The sequence below is a fragment of the Pelobates fuscus genome, chromosome 5, assembly GCF_036172605.1.
Source record: "Pelobates fuscus isolate aPelFus1 chromosome 5, aPelFus1.pri, whole genome shotgun sequence".
NCBI classification, from domain to species: Eukaryota; Metazoa; Chordata; class Amphibia; order Anura; family Pelobatidae; genus Pelobates; species Pelobates fuscus.
The window spans coordinates 124,881,853-124,901,960 of NC_086321.1; the positions used below are offsets into that span (position 1 = coordinate 124,881,853).

A 20,108-nucleotide genomic window follows, 5' to 3' on the forward strand; every position below is an offset into this window, starting at 1 on the left:
ACATATCATATACCTTTTTTTTTTTTAAGTACAAAAAGGGCTTTAATTTGATGTGACATATACATATATAAATTATCATTTGTTGTACACAAAAATGCAACAAGAAATACATTTAGTTTTTTTCCACCGTTTTGACAATAATAATGTGTGCATAATTAGTGCAGCTTAAGAAAAGTAAACGGAAGTATAGATCAGGGTGTTGCAGTGGATGTTATCTACTTGAATTTTGCCAACGCGTTCAATACGATTCCACACAATAGGTTAGTGCTCCAACTAAAAGAAATTGGAATAGATGAAAATTCTTGTTCTTGTGTAGAACCTTGACTTAAAAGGACACTATAGGCACCCAGACTACTTCAGCTCATTGAAGTTGTCTTTGTACACTATTCCTGTCAGTTAAGCCCTGCAACGGTGCTTTTAGAGAAATCTGCTCTTATAAGTTAATCAGTAGATCCCCATTCATAAAAATGGCTTAAAGAGGTCACTTCTCGCGAGACTTGGCTGTCAGAGCACTCTGATTAACTTACAAGCCAACTATTCAGAGCTCTTACAGGTATTAAGAGTAGTTGTAGTAATGTTGTGTTAAAGGGACACTATAGTCACATGAACAACTTTAGCTGAATGAAGCAGTTTTGGTGTATAGAACATGCCCCTGCAGCCTCACTGCTCAATCCTCTTCCATTTAGGAGTTAAATCCCTTTGTTTATGAACCCTAGTCACACCTCCCTGCATGTGACTAGCACAGCCTTCCATAAACACTTCCTGTAAAGAGAGCCCTATTTAGGCTTTCTTTATTGCAAGTTCTGTTTAATTAAGATTTTCTTATCCCCTGCTATGTTAATAGCTTGCTAGGCCCTGCAAGAGCCTCCTGTATCTGATTAAAGTTCAATTTAGAGATTGAGATAAAATTATTTAAGGTAAATTACATCTGTTTGATAGTGAAACCAGTTTTTAGTTTCATGCAGGCTCTGTCAATCATAGCCAGGGGAGGTGTGGCTAGGGCTGCATTAACAGAAACAAAGTGATTTAACTCCTAAATGACAGTGAATTGAGCAGTGAAATTGCAGGGGAATGATCTATACACTAAAACTGCTTTATTTAGCTAAAGTAATTTAGGTGACTATAGTGTTCCTTTAAGAGACACTTCCCTTAATGCTGACCTCACTGAATGCAAATACATTGGCTTAATTTGTATAATTAATTATCCCGTGCCTTTGGTGGAAGCAGAAATGCTCTGGCAGCTTCATAAAGACAAGTAAGAAGAATAAATCTGAGCTCAGGTGAATGATTCTTCCGCATTTGCAAAGAAAGCACACAAAAGATTAGGGCAGAGTTTTACAGAGGTAACATAATCCTTCGATAACATTTGACTCTTGACATCACCAAACCCATTGTTGAATAGTAACACTTAATAATGGCAGAGACTATAGTCTTTTTAGCAAGATAAAATAGGACAATGCTGAGTGCAGGAGCCAGGTCAAGCTGTAGAATCACTGGTTGCATTAACAAAGGCCGTGCAGAACTGCTGAGGTTATAGTAAGTCCTTAGTTATAGCTTTACACTAATGAAACACTGAGCTGTCCTGTGAAACGCAGAGCGTCTGCCATCTCGGTAAAACACAGGTTGTTGCTCTGGGAGAAAGAAGGTCATGGATTACATTAAAGCAATGTCTTGACTTCATTAAATGTATATTTGCTGGTTGTTATTTTAATTGGTGGGATGCCATCCATTTTTATGAAGCTGGAACATCTTCTGCACCCCTTTTGGCTCGCATCAGTGTTGCTGGCTGCCAACTCTCACAGCTGTTAGTGTGATTTTCCAGGCTCGCTAACACACGGCAACACATTTACCCTCTGTATTATGCAACACAGGGAGAACACTTAATCTCATTATACCAAAGCAGATGTTGTTTGATAATGTGATAGCCTATCACTACACAAACGTGCTGTAAATAATGTTGTGGGTTTCTGTATTTAAAAAAAAAAAAAAAAAAAAAATGCTATTTAAAGAAACATGTATGGGCAGCAGCTAGGTTAGTGATCTGTGATTTTAAAGTTTAACCCTTTGGCCTTCTAAGCCCACTACTTTACTTTGCAGACCATTATAGATTGTAAGCAGACATCACAAAATATAGTTTATCACCTCTATAAGTGCACAGGTGTCTATTTCACTAATACTGGGAATGCTTTTGATTTAAAAAAAATGATACACAGCATATCTACCACACCACACAGGACTCGAACACGCATTCCCTCAACCATATGGAACATACAATCCGACACATCAACCAATCGGCAACGTGGGGTGGACCGTGCTTTATGACATAATGTATGCAAACCTAACCATTTCTAATATGTTGATACCCCCTAGCCCCTACCTCTTATTTTGTTACCACTCCCCTGTTACCCATGATATGATACACAGTTCTACATGTAGAAGGTACAGAAACATCCCACGCATAGTGAAACCCTGATGGTTCTTCCTACCGAGGCATAGGAACATCACTACTGTGCAACACAGTGTACGACTGATAGCACCACACTCTGGAAAGACCAAACAATGGATTGTATAACTATACCCTACTGTACTTTCCATGACCCTGAATGCAACAATGTAAAACTGTGAATGTACTTTTTGACATCCTTTTTTTTTTCTGTAACCACTACCCCGTTAACCAAAAAATACAAACGAAAAGAATTAAAAAAAAAAAAATCTTTTTAAAAAAGATACAATCTTGAGCTGATCATCTGTGGTCAAGAAAATATATCATGACATGTGTTGTGCATTGAGAAAGTATGTTTATGAGTATCATAGTTTTTTTTTTTTAATTAGTACATCAGAATTCCTAATATATGCAGTTACTTGCCCAAAATGTATGCTATATAATACCAGATGCACCAAAACATTAGTTAAATATTTTTTGAATTCACACTTGCTTAAAAAATCTCTTATATTTTCAGTTCAGAGATGTCAGAAAACCAAAATTAGTAATACTATACATATGGATTACTATCAAATGTCACACAATAGAATTTTATTGCTGAAAACAAGAATAATACAAATGAACACACAAAAAGCAAATAAAACAAAGAGTACCATAGTAACCTTATGTCCAGTAAATTATTATAACTTCACACAAAACTGCAAGCAGGATTGACCACCCAAGGTTTTGGCCACAGATGGCCTCTATCAATGGGTTGTCAAATCTATCAGCCATTGAGGCCAGCATAATATGGGAGAGCTATTAGATGAGTGATTGTGGGCTGTTGTGCTTACTGCATGTTACACCACCTTTTCTTTTTTTTATTGTTGTGAATACATTTTTTACATAATGGAAAAGCAGACAAGCTCATTTTGGTGTGAGATATTGCTTTTGATTTGGTGCACTTGGATGGACTGCCGTATCTGTTCATATTGGAAGCCATGGAACTGGCACTCACCATTGATATAAACCTATAGCATCAGTTATGTTTAATTGCACATTGGATTTAATCACTGGATGGGCCAAGGCTACTTAATTGCTGAAACACATGCTGAAAGTAGGAAAATTATCTAAAATATAAGTAACCATGGCCCGTACCATGAAAGTTTACTACCTTTCAATATTACATTTTGTCAATATCCTTGCTATGCTTTAGCTACAGATTATCACCAGCTCTGCCAACAGGTGAAGACTTGATGCATTATCCACCCATATACTGTCCAACTATGCTTACTAATTCATTTTCAAGGTGTGCACCAATATACTGTTCAACTGTTCCTAATCATTTAATACAGCATCTCACAAAAGTGAGTACAACCCTCACATTTTTGTAAATATTTTATTATATTTTTTCATGTGACAACACTGAAGAAATGACACTCTGCTACAATGTAAAGTAGTAAGAGTACAGCCTGTATAACAGTGTAAATTTGCTGTCCCCAAACACACAGCCATTAATGTCTAAATTGTTGGCAACAAAAGTAAGTAAACCCCTAAGTGGAAATGTCCAAATTGTCAATATTTTGTGTGTCCACCATTATTTTCCAGCACTGCCTTAACCCCCATGGGCATGGAGTCACCAGTGCTTCACAGGTTTCCACTGGAGTCCTCTTCAACTAGCGTCGGCAGCACTCATGCAGACCCAGACCAGGACACTCTCACCACCATGCTTGACTGTAGGCAAGACACACATGTCTTTGTACTCCTCACCAAGTTGCTGCCACACACCATTGACACCATCTGAACCAAATAAGTCTTGGTCTCATCGGACCACCGGGCATGATTTCAGTAATTCAGTAATCCATGTCGTTAGTCTGCTTGTCTTTAGCAAACTGTTTGCGGGCTTTCTTGTGCATCATCTTTAGAAGAGGCTTCCTTCTGGGACGACAGCCATGCACACCAATTTGATGCAGTGTGCGGCATATGGTCTGAGCACTGTCAGGCTGACCCCCCACCACTTCATCCTCTGCAGCAATGCTGGCAGCACTCATATGTCTATTTCCCAAAGGCAACCTCTGGATAGGACGCTGAGCACGCGCACTCAGCTTCTTTGGTCGACCATGGCGAGGCATGTTCTGAGTGGAAACTGTCCTGTGAAACTGCTGTATGGTCTTGCCCACCATGCTGCAGCTCAGTTTTAGGGTATTGGCAATCTTCTTATAGCCTAGGCCATCTTTATGTAGAGCAACAATTCTTTTTTTTCAGATCCTCAGAGAGTTCTTTGCCATGAGGTGCCATGTTGAACTTCCAGTGACCAGTATGAGAGAGTGTGAGAGCGATAACACCAAATTTAACACACCTGCTCCCCAGTCACACCTGAGATCTTGTAACACTAACAAGTCACATGACACCAGGGAGGGAAAATGGCTAATTGGACCCAATTTGGACATTTCCACTTAGGGGTGTACTCACTTTTATGCCAACGGCTTAGACATTAATGGCTGTGTGTTGAGATATTTTGAGGGGACAGCAAATTTACACACTTATACAGGCTGTGCACTTACTACTTTACATTGTAGTTGAGTGTAATTTATTCAGTGTTGTCACATAAAAAGATATAATAAAATATTTACAAAAATGTGAGGGGTGTACTCACTTTTGTGAGATACTGTATGCATATATGTTTATAGGATATCGCTGTGAACGTGGAAGACACATTTGCACAGTATGTGTACACAGTAAACAATATATAACTAACATACTTTTTTCCTCTGTTTTTAGGGCAGATGAAGTGGACATGATAATGACCAATCTCGAAAAAGCCAACCGGGTGAGATAAAAATGAATTAATTTAAAAAAAAAAAGAAAAAAACAGCAAACAGAAGATCTTTAGCCATTGTAGAACTACAACTACCAGGATACCTTGCCTGCCTTGGGCTGGCAAAGCATTGTGAGAGTTATAGTTGTACAGCAGCTAGGGAGGTACATTTTGTAACGCCCTGCCTTTTAGTAAACTCACTTTATAGATATATGGATTTCAAAGGGGTTGAATTACTGAAGTTGAACAATTTGTCATGTCTGAAAAATGTAAAATATATTGTATGTGAAATTATAACTAAAAAAAAACTAGAATGTATAAAATAATTTTACATTTGTCTTAATTTAAGATTTATTTTCATATTGTTATTGTATTCATATTGATATCTTTAATGCATTCTGTTGTGTAAAAATTATAAATGTGTATTATAATTATACATTGTCCTTTATCATGACGTCCTTCATGTTAAATATTTAAATATAAATTATTTTAATTGACGTTCATTTATTTCAAATCCTACAAGTCCAAGAACATTGTCGTTGCAATTACGCTGATAATGTTATGTTTGTATAAACACTGGCAATGAGATAAGCAAGGAGGGAACAGAAACCCAGATTCATTCAGCATGCCAGATGTACATCTTTCGAGATTCAAGCCTGCTCAGAAAAGCTATCTTTTCTCACCTGGATGTTTTTTTCATCTGGTAATTTTTGGGGGAATTTCAAATTTTAAACCAAAATAGCCAAACTGGAAACTTGACTGTTTTTCAAGTTCCTTTTTGCTTCTCCTCAATTCCTGATTTAGTGAATGACTCCTGGTAATGAAATCAGATGTTGCCTCAGATTGTGGCGTATCCTATTCTTTGCTATCTTTTTGAGTTCTATAGCAGACAGCATGGTATTTTCGCTTGCTTTGATTGGCAAGGTGTCTGCTCAGTTGATTGGCAAAGATTCAGGGAGTCTTTAGTTACATCTTGACACCTTTTCCATGACCAAATTGTGGTCTTTGTCCCATCCCCTTTACCTCCGCTCTTCTATCATAACAGATGTGCCTATCATAACAAGAGCACTACCACTGCCCACCTACTGAAATTGCCAGCCTCTGCTGTTTATCCTTTCACAGCCAAGAAGTCTTATAATAGTCCTGTATTGTTGAATTATAAGACTTCTTGGTTGTGAAAGGATGGACAGCAGAGGCTGGCATTCATTTCTTACAGTTTAACATGTAAGAATGGGCAATTGTATCTTTTTTTTTTAGATAAGGCACCTTTTTTCTGTTCACTGTTTCTCTGTATTCCAAATATTAATGGTCACCAAAGCAGCAGCCTAATGTGAATGTTTGTTTTCCACATCCTGTGTCTCATGCAGAGAGCTGAAGCTGCTCAGAGGGAGGTTGAGAGTCTCAGGGAGCAATTATCATCAGTTAATAATTCCATTAGACTGACCTGTTGTTCTCCACAAGGATCCACTGGGGTAAGCTGCACAAGCTGTGATGGATTTCAGTAATTCTAAAGTATGTGTGTCTGGGAAGGAGACAAAACTGTAGTTTATGTGGATATGTCCTTCCTTTGTGTGAAAGCTGTGTGATTATGTATCTCAAGGTATAGCACCTCATAGGTTAAATTACCTTATTGTGATTAAATATCATCATCTGAAAGTAAGATGTGATTTCCCCTCTGCAATGTATAATACAGGAGAGTGATGTTTGATCACAAATTAAATCGATAATTTATTATGCATTTCAGTGACAGGCAAACTCTATAATTCATTATTATCAATTATTTATAAAGAACAAATATATTTCACAGAACAGTGAAAATGTATAGCTAATTACCTATTCATTCCATTAACTTGATGGATTTTGTTAACTCGATTAACATGATCTCTGGTTACTTTCTGTTCATAATTCTGCTGTGCTGTTCTAAATGATATAAACTGGAAATATAAACTTGTGTGTGTGTGTATGTGTGTGTATATATGTGTATATATATATATATATATATATATATATATATTATTTTTTTTAACAGATATTTACATGTATTCTAAGGGTGGCTTATTTAGTGCCAAAATGACATTCACTTAACTGCAGCCATGCAGAATATGTTTTCCTTTGGCAGTGCTGGGAAATGAGAACTTTTATTTTTGGACTGAGTCTTTGTGTAAAACATCATATTTGAGGTGTGCAGTGGAGAATTATTTTCCAAAAAAGTGGATTAATCTTATAAGAGCAGGCATTATGTTGTTAGAGTAGGATCTTACAAAAAAGATTTACATTGAAATTGTGGCAGGCTTCTGCAATGTACGATCATATATTGTAACTTAATCTCCATATATTTTACTTATTCACACACCCAGAAGAGCAGTAGACAATCAACAAATGATTGAATGGCACCAAACAAAGTTTTTGTTAAATTTTCAATTCAGCTGAAAAATAGTGCACATATTTAATATTTCTGATGTTAGTTCTGCTCATGCTTATACACTTTGCAAATTTCCAAGGTATCGATATTGTTCCTGGAGTCTTCTGGCACTGCCCCTCCTTTCAATGTTAAAACCGTTTTCGAACAACTTAACATAAAGTCAGGGTCTTTGGCCACCTGTAGTCCCGCCCCTACTGGACGTATGTCTGATGCAGAGATTACACACTTCTTTCTAGTCACATCATTTTCATACCAGCATTGGGTGCTGTGATAGGCCAAAAGCGACCAGCTGACTCTCTTACTCTCACTGCCAATCACAGCTGCCCATTGCTGCTCAGGTTAATGCTTGCTCATAACCGCAAGCAGTACAGAGGGAACGGAGCTGCTGAGGTGTCTCATTTAGCATTAAAACATGAAACATGATTTAATCCTGAATGGAATGTCAATGCCAGGGTATCTCCAGACACATCAATGAGATGAAGGGTCACAGTGCATACAGTATCCGTTTAATTATGAATGTTTATCATAACATATAAGTCACTTTTCACCAAACCAATGATGATAAAAATAGTAATAAAACCTATTAATAGTGACCAGTTTGACATTGTTAGCAGGTCAGTGGCAGCTGTTAACATTTTAATAATTGATTAACAATAAATGTAATTTACCCCTTAGTGTATTATATGACTACCATTGTTATTCCCGATGGGTGTAAACTAGAGGTCCCAGGCTAACTGAGCATCTTGGGGCTATAGTTCCCAAATATGTGACGTGCCAACGTTGTCTATCATTGTGTGCAGTATATTTTAATATATATATATATATATATATATATATATATAATATGATTGAAGTCCTGTAAGAAGGCGAGTTATGTAAATAATGCTTTTACACTTACACGGGCAGACACTTGCTCACAACATTTACTTATTCAAGCTTTCATTGACTGATTTATGGGAAGCTGTGTGATGTCTGCAACAACTGCCTTATGGTTATGAAGGTTTGCAATAGACAGAAAGACAGAGCTGCTAATCTCACTTCCTCTCTCTTTATCTTACCACTCATTAAAGGCTTATGTAAACAGTGACAAATGAACAGAGCTCTCTACAAATTTATCAGAAGTGAGAGTTGGTCATCATGTTGTAAGGTGTCGGTGGTAAAAAAAATATTACATATGCTTACTGGGAATGTAGGGTAATTTAAAAGGAATTCATCCCTTTCTATTTTAACACTGTGTTAGTTATATGCTGCCTGATCGGATAACTCCTATAACAGAAGAGGGACTTGCTCCCTGATGCTCTAGGTGTCTGGTAAAAGTAGCAGCAGCAGGCTGTAGTGATTATGGTGCTTAACGTGTCTTTTTAAATATAAATTTAGCTCTGTAATGTAGTGAGAGAAGGATCAGTCATATAGAGCCACATTGTCTCCATTCACCTAGATTATAGAATAGGGGGGCTGCAGAATTGTGCAGGATAATAGCTTTGTCATCATAGCCGGGGGTCTGCTCTGATCTGTTTTCCCTACAGTATTCATTGTTATATCCATAGGCGTGCGCACGGGGAGGCAGGAGAGGACCTGGGGAGCTCTAGCCAGCAGCTCCGCCGGGTTTCTCTTGCGAGGTTGGAGCGTTGCTGCGGCAACGCTCAGATCTCACGAGAGTGAACTCTAGCCCCGCAGTCTAGAGTTCACTCACCACTGGACCACCAGGGATATCAGCAGCACTAAAATTAGGGTTTTTGCAGAAGCTGTCATTTTAACTGCACTAGTTTTTACTTAATAACATTTTTAAAATTGCTGTATTGATGTTTTCTCCAAGGACAAGACAGGCTTTTCCTTGTGTTCTGGGCCTCATTTAGAAGCAACGTTGGCAGTCAAGGACAGAGAAATTCTCAGACTCCTGAAAGATATTCAGCATCTCCAAAACTCCATACAGGAGCTGGAAGAGTCCTCTGCCAATCAGATCGCTGAGCTGGAACAGCAACTTGTCATCAAAACAGAAGCCATTCAGGTACATTACGAGAAGAATATGTAGCTGCATAGCACAGACTTACTGGGATAGTATTAGCAAGTTAAACATTACAAAATATAGCAAGCAGGTTACACCTAATACAAAGGTAAATACCAATGGTCAAAGGAATAAAGTCCAGGTTTTCATTAAATAATCTTTGATATGACTTGGTTATTCATCAATGGGTACATGTAATAGGTAAAAATAAAAACAGAAAAGAGAAAAAGAACCAATAGTGTGGTATTTTTTTAAAGGGGTGGATGACATACAATATGGTATATAAATGCCCACTCACGTGACATAGAGCTTCATATACACTCCAGTAATATCAGCACATAGTAGTTTAATCCCCACTTGTGGATATAGTTGTCGGATGGGTGACTTCAGTGGTTGCCAGTGAAAGTGAAATATGTAAAATAGAAAATCCAATAGTTCAGTATTGCAAATATAAGTGAGTAATGTGCAGACAAAAGTAAGAAAGACATGCATAGCAGCGTAGATATAAATATATAAAAAATAAGGAAAACAGCTCACTGTAATCTATTATAGTAAAAAATATGTTCACAGTTTTTAGAGCAGTGAGGCCAATCAATTTAATCAGCAAACTACAAGTGATATTTTTTACGAAAATATCTGTGGGTGGATTGGCGCTATTAATACTAATACAAAGGTGTAAACACAGCAACTACCCCCAAGTGCCAAAAAATCACCCAAAGGCACTATACAAATAGGTACAAGAAAAAAATATATAAAGGGGGGTGCTATATAGACATAAAATACTTATATCTGTACATCAAAGGTCTCTCGGCAGATAACCAAATCAATCTAGAAAAAACAAACAGAATGCACATAGCATAATACTGTATGAGGAAATAAGAATGGATAATGGTGGTATTGGGTCACTCACGATAAACAGAGCCTATTATAGCAGGCTCTGACTGTATAGGCTCTTCAGAATCTCTGTATGCTGTATACTCCAACAGGATCAGCCCCAGGATCAGCTCCAGCCTCCTCTTAGTATTCCTCCGGTCACACCAAAAAGACCAAGTGGTAAGGTGTAAAATAATTTATTGAGAATACTTTTAAAACAAATAGTATAAAAAGGTGGAGAAATTACTGAGTATTTATACACGATAAAACCCAGTGTAAGGTGGAGCGCTATAAAATAAATAAACTTACCCCCCCTGGGGTTTTTCAGTATAGCCTAAGGGGGGAGAAAGGTACAATAGTGCAGACTATTAAGTGCAATTTGAGTGAAAAAACCAAACAGTGGTTCACTCACATGGGTCTGAGCCTAAATAGGACAGGCTCAGATCTCTCGAGCAGACGTGTCCTTAAGGAGACACGAACCCTTCAGATGCTGATTTTCTAAACTTTCTTTCTGTGGGGTATAATAAAAAACCGAGATCTGGTGCAGTATGTTTCAGGTACCAGTGTGTGCAGATAGATAAAATATAACTGCTCACCTTTCATAGAGCCTCAGACTTGGCTCTAAGTGTTTCAGCAAATGTGTCTATAAGGGGACACATACCCTTCTTTTGTTGGAGCGGGAACTGCAGAGTATAGACTAAATCAGAAGCTCAGGTGGACATATAATGAGTAATAACAATATATTTATTGGTAAAAGTACTTGTGTGAATAACACTATAAAAACAATAAAAAATATAAGTATATATAAAAGAATATAATGTCCAAACTTCTGAGGTGGTCCGAGACGCGTTTCGCCTGGTCGGCTTTCTCAATCGGTGTCTTGTTCTCTTGGTTCCCTGTCTTCTTTTAAATGTTGTTTTCGAGTCCCATTGGTTGATGGTTTCGCGCCCTCCGGTTCCGGTTCAGCTGTGGTCTTGATTGTTTTACTTTCGTTCCGGTTTCGTCGACCGGAAATGACGTTGCGCTGGTTTTCGTCGACCGGAAGTGACGTATCGCTCATGTAAAGTCCCATTTCCTGATAAGTCCATTGTCGCCATTTTGATTACTGGCAGCGATCTAGTAGGCCAGTAATACTCCCATAGGGATATAGTGCAGGAGAGATAAGGGCAAAATAGAAACTAGTTAAGTCCAGGTCTCACACAGGTTAAGTATATCCAAGTGCTTCAAAAAAGTCTTAGAGATGAAATTTGTTCTTAGGCATACAGATGCATATATGTTTATACATATCCTTTAAATTATGATAGTTCTTCTGTATATATAAAGTGCATAAGGTATTCTGAATTCTATATATTGCAACAATATTTCAAATAAAACCGTAGTGGGTGAGTCATAAAAATTAAAAATATGTATAAAAAATCTGACACCTTCATGCTTTTAGTGCAAATGGAGATTAAAAATACATATGAAGAAAGAAATCTCTACCATATGTAGAGGCAGTGATAAAAGTGCATAAAAAGCTTATAGGAAGTGGCAAAGTTCAAAGTCATTATTAAGACCCTGAGGTGTCAGTGTGTTCAGATTAAAAATCCACCTCATTTCTAATTGCCCCAAACGTTTTATGAGGTCCTCCCCTCTCCAATTTGGTACCAGTTTATGTATACCCATAAATTTCATGTTATTTGGGTTTTTATCATGTCTTTCCAGGAAGTGTGCTGATAAACTGTGTTTTGCAAATCCATTTTTAATATTTCTAATGTGTTCTTGGATCCGTACGTTAAGATTGCGAATCGTACGTCCCACATAGAATAGGCCGCACGGACATATAATAACATATATGACTTTTTTTGAGTAGCATGTAATTAATTCTTTTATTTTAAAACTTTGTTTAGGGTTTTTGGGGTGATTAAAAGTCTGGATGTGTCTTTTTGTATTTTGTGTGTTCTTGCATGCACCGCAAGTGCCACATCCAAAAAAACCTTTTGATTTATTTAAAAAGTGATCATGCTCCTTAGTTCTTATATGGTTATGCACTAAAGTGCGATTTAAGCTAGGTACTCCTCTATATACTATAGTAGGTTTTTCGGGGAGGATAGAGTTTAGTGTATCATCGTTTTTTAGGATGGGCCAGTGTTTGTTCAGGATTCTCTTAAATTGTTTGCTTTTGCAATTGAAGTCACAGACAAACACTGGTTCATTTTTAGCTTCCTTTTTCTCTTTATATCTGATTAGGGAGGATCTTTCTTCTACTTTAACTTTGTCATAGGCTGTATTCAGCAAGGCTTCTTGATATCCCTTTTCTTTAAAATTCTCTAAAATGATCTGTGCCTGTTCATGGAATATTGTGTCCTCCGTGCAGTTACGTCTTACTCTAAGTAACTGAGCTTTGGGGGCATTGACTAGCCACGGAGAGTAGTGGCAGCTGGTGTCCTTTATGTAGCTGTTGACGTCTACGGTCTTGAAGAAAGTCTTAGTCTTAATAGTTTGGTTCTCTACATAGATGCTAAGGTCTAAAAAGTTTACACATGATTTACTATAATTTGAGGTTAGTTTTATTCCCCACTCGTTGGAGTTAAGGTGTGTGAGGAAGATTTGTAGAGACTTTTCGTCTCCCCTCCATATAAAGAACAGATCATCTATGTACCTGCGATAGGTCACGAGGCTCGACTCCCATCTAGTGTCCCCATAAATGAACTCCTGTTCCCAATGGGACATAAAAAGGTTCGCATAGCTGGGAGCGAACCTCGTGCCCATCGCAGTCCCACATGTTTGGAGATAAAAGTTGTTACCATACCAAAAGTAGTTATTGTTGAGGATCCATTTGATCCCCTCAACTATAAAGTCTACCTGGTCAGGGTGAAAGCTGCGGGATTGTTCTAGAAATGTCCTGGTTGCCAAGCATCCTCTATCGTGTGGAATGATCGTGTACAATGAGGTTACATCTGATGTAACCAAATAAAAATTGTCTTCCCATATTGTGTTTTCAAGTATCTGTAGTATGCTGATTGTGTCTTTGAGATAACTCGGGCATTCTCGTACTATCCGTTGGAGATGTTTGTCTATGTAAAGTGATAGTCTGCTAGAGATTGATCCAATTCCCGATATTATTGGTCTGCCTGGGGGATTGGTGGCATCTTTGTGTATTTTCGGGAGGAAGTAAAATACGGGCACTTTAGGGTGTGAGATATTCAAAAACTCGTTTTCCTTTTTGTTGAGTATATTTCTAGACTTCCCCTTTTCTATTAGTTGGTGGTAGCTATCTTTAATCTCATTTGTCGGGTCCTTCTTCAATATTTTATATGTGTGTGGGTCTTCTAAAATTCTCTCTGCTTCTTTATTGTAGTTAGTCTGTTCCAATAGGACTATGCCCCCCCCCCTTATCCGCTGGTTTTATCACGAGGGTATGGTCATTCTTAAAAGATTTCAATGCTGCCCTTTCTTGTATTGTCAGGTTATGTTCAAATTTATTAAGATTTTTAATTTTATAGGTGTCTTTCATCACCATCTTTTCGAAAGTCACCATCTCTTCTGAGATGCATGACTTCGGAAAGAACTTGGATTGTTCTTTTAGTTCTGTATGTGTGAATTCTGACTGTTCTCTTTCCTGTGTATTTGTTTCACTTGGGTATTTATTAAAGAATTTTTTCAGACATAGTTTCCTCTTAAATTTGTTTAGGTCAATGTATATATTGAATTTGTCAATGTCTCTAGATGGGGCGAACTTAAGGCCTTTTTCTAGCAATGTCCTTTGGGGTACTGTTAGGGCTCTTTGTGTTAAGTTAAAAATACCATTCTTTTTGGGTATTAGTGTCTTATTTTTCTTTCTTTTCTGTATAAGGACTCCTCCTCTATTTCCCCGTCTTCTGGACTCCTCTGTCTCTTTCCTGGGGATTTTTGTGGGGGTCTGTTCTCTTTGTGTTTGTCTCTTATATGTGATATGAGAAAATCCTCTCCCTGTGTTGACCTTTTTGGGTGGTAGTGTCTGTTGTGTAGATGGTCCTCTCTAGGGGTTAGTGTATGATCTATATGTCTGACCTTGTTACCTGGGTTGTCTTGACGTGTGTTAATGTTTCTCCTTTGTGTAGGAGTATATGTCCTGTTGGTCCTGGTCGGTGTGGTGTGTTTTTTCACCATCTGTGCATATGAGGGTCGGTAGCCTTCAGGTGTGTTATGGGGTCTATGGACGGGCATTCTTGTTTTCTCAGTTTCTCTTTGGGGTCTAGATGTGTAGGGTCTTGGTTCATAATATTTTGTTTCTCTTATTTTCTTCTGAGGTGTATATTTGGCACTGGCATTTCTATATACTCTGCAGTTCCCGCTCCAACAAAAGAAGGGTATGTGTCCCCTTATAGACACATTTGCTGAAACACTTAGAGCCAAGTCTGAGGCTCTATGAAAGGTGAGCAGTTATATTTTATCTATCTGCACACACTGGTACCTGAAACATACTGCACCAGATCTCGGTTTTTTATTATACCCCACAGAAAGAAAGTTTAGAAAATCAGCATCTGAAGGGTTCGTGTCTCCTTAAGGACACGTCTGCTCGAGAGATCTGAGCCTGTCCTATTTAGGCTCAGACCCATGTGAGTGAACCACTGTTTGGTTTTTTCACTCAAATTGCACTTAATAGTCTGCACTATTGTACCTTTCTCCCCCCTTAGGCTATACTGAAAAACCCCAGGGGGGGTAAGTTTATTTATTTTATAGCGCTCCACCTTACACTGGGTTTTATCGTGTATAAATACTCAGTAATTTCTCCATATTGTATCTGTGAGTGCCAAGCTGTGAGAGGACGGCACTTTAGGTGGTAGCAGCTTTATACTACTGTACACTTTTTAAGCGCCACTACACACGAATTCCACAAAAAATCTTTCAGTATAAAAAGGTAATAAAGCACCCAATTTAATCAGCGTAGGTAATATAATCACCCCCACCAAGGATAAGATGTTCAGGAGGTGTGCTTCACAAACTTTGCCAGGAACAAATAAATCAAACAGGTCCAATATAAAAATAAACCAAATAATAATAAAGTTAAAAACAGGATAAAACCAAGTCCACGCCGCATTTTGCCTTTTATAGAGGCATTTTCAAGTGTAACACTTTGTATGGTTTTGTTTCCATTTTGGAGTACAGAAGGGATCCCCGTATTGAGTGTTTGCTGCCTAAGGTATTCTCCTGTTTATTTTTTCTTAGCACTTATGCAACTTCTGTATAAGTTGAAACCTTGCTTGTGGATTCTTAAAGGGACATTGTGGGAATGCTTCATCTCATCTGAAGTATGGTTTTAGTATCTGGATTCCCCTGGCACTGTTCTTCCATCTAACTTGAAACCATTTTTAATGGTTTAATGCTAAATGGTAGTCACCGGCAGCCAATCCTGTCAGTGCTGCTCATACTAATATTAGCTGAGAGTGCCAGCTGACAGTTTTCCCCTTATTGAAGTCAACCACTACTGGTATGAATTGGTATGGCTAAGAAAATGTGCACTCTCTATATTAGCCATACCTTTTGTGGTGAATGGTCTGTGGATGGCTAGGGATCCTGATCCAGTGTTAAAACACCGCAAAGCATTGATTTAACACTGAATAGACAGACCGTGTCATTGGACTCAGTTCACTATAACCAATTCAATTAGATGAAATGGGTATATATTGATGCCTAGTGTCCCTTGCATTCAAAATGATTTTAGGTCTGTAGTCTAGTCTTTTAATTATGTAATTTAATTTTGCCTAGGTTGTATAAAAAGTTAGCATCTTGATCTTTCCATTCAGTGCATTTGTATCCTTGTACAAAACAAAATACTCAAAAAATAGGTGTTGAAGAACCTCATCTCCCACAATCCTTCACAGCAATAGTTCTAACAACAAAAAGACTGCATCATGTAGTTTATGTACTTGTCATTGTACAATTATATGTTTTCAATCCTTTATTTAATTAAAATCAGATTTTGAAAATAACTTTAAAAAAAACCATGTACATTAAAATGATTTTGTACACTGTCTTGCCCCTCTAGTTAAACTAATTTTGATTCTATAGAAACAAAAGCAATTAACCCCTTAACTACGAAATAGTGTATATCCATTTTTACTTTCATTTGCTTTTCAAATGAAACTAAACTTAATTTATACTCCATAGGTGATTACCAGTTTGTAGAGAAACTAGTTGATCTATTGTAACCTATTCCACACATTTCATATCTGCAATGGACTGAAAATGACAGCCAACCCTTTTTCCAAACAATAACATAAGCTTTGTAGCTCATACCATTCCATAATTCCCATTGTACAGCACTACGAAATTTGCTGGCGCTATATAAATAATAAAATAATAATAACAAGTCAGAAAAAGCATTACTAGCATTACAGTGAAGCATTACTAGCATTACAGTGATGGAGAGATAACTGTTACAATTTTTAACCCCTTAAGGACACATGACATGTGTGACGTCATGATTCCCTTTTATTCCAGAAGTTTGGTCCTTAAGGGGTTAAATACCTTTTTTTTTTTTTTTTAGAAACCTATGATTTAATTGTAATTACTGTATATGAACACTATGTTCAAATTCAGACATTCTTTTTATATTCTGTTGCCATTTATAGAAAGCTGTATTGCTAGTTAGTATGTGATATCATCAGGGTCCTTACACTTACCGATAAGTTTAGTATTTAACCATTTTTATTTATCTGTTTGTGTTACACCTACTATATGTGAGAAAAGTTGTATGCTTTTCTGAAATTATATTTCAGACCATATGTAAAATATTGCAAGATAAGGGATGAAATATTTCTGTAAAAGATGACTGAAAAAATAAAAATTAAAAATGGTGTACATTTACATAACACACACATTTACATGTTATGTGTTTTTTTAATCTGTACACAAAATTGCTATTTTATCACTCATTCATATGCTACTTTTTTTTTTTTTTACAAATAAAAATTGCTTGCTAGTGAATGGGTGCAGATCAGTCAAATATTTTTTGTAAATGTTTTTTGTTGTGTTTTTTTTTTTTTAGCAATTTGGTAAATCAAAATCAATAAAATCTGGTAAAAATTAAAAAGTAGCATTAACACATTGAACTGTTTATTTAATAGAAGCTGGAGGAGAAGTTGCAAAGCCAGTCGGATTATGAAGAAATTAAAACTGAACTGAGGTAGGATTTATACTTCCTTGTGTGTTGGCTGTGTCTCCTTTTGAGTTATGAGAACTGTCTGAGCTCCTGGCTTTAGAATGTAATAAATACAGTGTATCAGTTTGTTTATTTTTCTTACCGTACTGTATATAGCTATACTTCTTTCTATCCAGGTGTTCATGCATAATCCTACCGAATACAAAATTCACTACTTGAAGTGACTATTTATGGAGCAAGGACGGCTGCTATACCTTTTTTTTTTTAAGAAAAGTTTTACTTATCACATGCAATGAGTGGAACTAGTTTTTAGGGATAAACTGGACGTACTGCGGTTTATGAGATAAGATCATACCCAATAAACCTGAATGGGTCCCATACAGTGATTCAGCTGCAAACTGTTAAGGAATCTTTTTTTATTTATATTTAGCACAATTTTAAATGCATGTCTATGCAACACATTAAAACCTTAGGGTGAAGCTCCAATACACATACCGGTATGTACTAATTTATTTGAAATAGGAATATTTATTTGCCCATTACTAGTATACTAGTAGAATGCTTGGTTGTATTGGGAGAGGTATTAGCAGTAGAAAGAGGGAAGTGATCATGCCATTGTACAGAACACTGGTGAGACCTCACTTGGAGTATTGTACGCAGTACTGGAGACCGTATCTTCAGAAGGATATTGATACTTTGGAAAGAGTTCGGAGAAGGGCTACTAAACTGGTTCATGGATTGCAGGATAAAACTTACCAGGAAAGGTTAAAGGATCTTAACATGTATAGCTTGGAGGAAAGACGAGACGGGGGGATATGATAGAAACATTTAGATACATAAAGGGAATTAACACAGTAAGGGAGTAGAGTATATTTGAAAGAAGGTCAATTACCAACAGGACATAGTCTTAAATTAGAGGGGCAACAATGTAAAATAATATTTGGAAATATTGCTTTACTGAAAGAGTAGTGGATGCATGGGATAGCCCTCCAGCTGAAGTGGTAGAGATTAACACAGTGAGGGAATTTAAGCATGCGTGGGATAGGCATAAGCCTATCCTAGATATAAGAGACTAATGAACGTATTTAGAAAATTGGGCAGACTAGATGGGCTGAATGGCTCTTATCTGCCGTCACATTCTATGTTTCTTTTACGATACTGGTTACATTTTGGGATTTTTTTTTCTTGTTCTTGAGAGAGTAGTTTACAGTATAGTGATAGTAGTCCATCCTCTACATTGTACGATGAGTGCTTAAGCCATTTGTTCAAATATTATTGCAATGCTATTTTTCTGTGATGTTATTTTTCACTTAAAGGGACACTATAGTCACCAGAACAACTACAGCTTATTGAATTTGTTCTGGTGAGTAGAATCATTACCTTCAGGCTTTTTTCTGTAAACACTGTGTTTTCAGAGAAAATGCAGTGTTTACATTACAGCCTAGTGATAACTTCACTGGCCACTCCTCAAGTGGCTGTTAGAGATCCTTACTGGGTCATGGGTGCCTAAAATGTATCCAAACATTCAATATCTCCTCCCTCTGCATGTAGACACTGACTTTTCCTCATAGAGATTCATTGATTCAATTCATCTCTATGAGGAGATGCTGATTGGCCAGGGCTGTGTTTGAATCATGCTGGCTCTGCCCCTGATCTGCCTCTTTGTCAGTCTCAGCCAATCCTATGGTGAATCATTGTGATTGGATCAGGCTACCACTTCTGATGATGTCAGCAGACTGCTTGTTTTTTTTTGAGGGAAACAGCATGCAGAGTTACAGCTTCAGGCTTGAATCCAGTAAGATTTTGCTATATTTATGAAGGCATGAGGGGCCCAGGGGGGCTAGATGGGGGTTTTAACACTATAGGGATGCATGTTTGTGTTCCTGACCCTATAGTTATCCTTAAATGAAAATTTTGAAAATAAATAAGTACGCAAAAGAGTATCCGTTTGACTCTACAATTTCCCTTTAAGAACTGGAATTTAAAAGGTTATTATCTAACCATATGAAACTGCAAACCTTAACAGTGTTGGAAATGTATAAACGTTTTCTCAGAATTACTAATTTCCTGCCTCAGCTGCCAACTTGCAGGGTGACACGTTTCTGGTTTACCCTAGGTAACCCCCAGGCTCTCTGTGATATTGCTCTTTAAAGTGCCATTTAAATCATTCAGTGTACAGTCTGTCCTGTGTTCACCTACAGTTCACCCCCCCTACACACCTTTTTCTGTACCTTGTGTCTCACTACTCCACCTACAGCTTTAAAGTGTGAGCCTGCAGACAGCTGTCTGCTTCTGTCTTTTAAACTATGTTTTGTTAATACAACACTTCAATCTGTGTATCTATCAATGCAAAGTTTGCTGTCACTACGTAAGTAAATTATAATGTTTATGTTTGCGGTATTGATCAAATAGAACTTAGCTAGATTAGCAGACAGCTGCAGT

At 37.3% G+C, this 20,108-nt stretch overlaps 1 protein-coding gene across 1 annotated transcript in view; it reads left to right on the forward strand.

Annotated features, from left to right (window-relative positions):
• CUX2 (cut like homeobox 2) overlaps positions 1-20,108 on the forward strand; it is a 403,117-nt gene that overhangs the window by 326,371 nt on the left and 56,638 nt on the right. The window contains exons 9-12 of the mRNA XM_063454230.1: positions 5,204-5,252; positions 6,608-6,712; positions 9,479-9,670; positions 17,632-17,690. Of these exons, the coding sequence (XP_063310300.1) occupies positions 5,204-5,252; positions 6,608-6,712; positions 9,479-9,670; positions 17,632-17,690 (405 nt within the window). The remainder of the gene's footprint in view (positions 1-5,203; positions 5,253-6,607; positions 6,713-9,478; positions 9,671-17,631; positions 17,691-20,108) is intronic.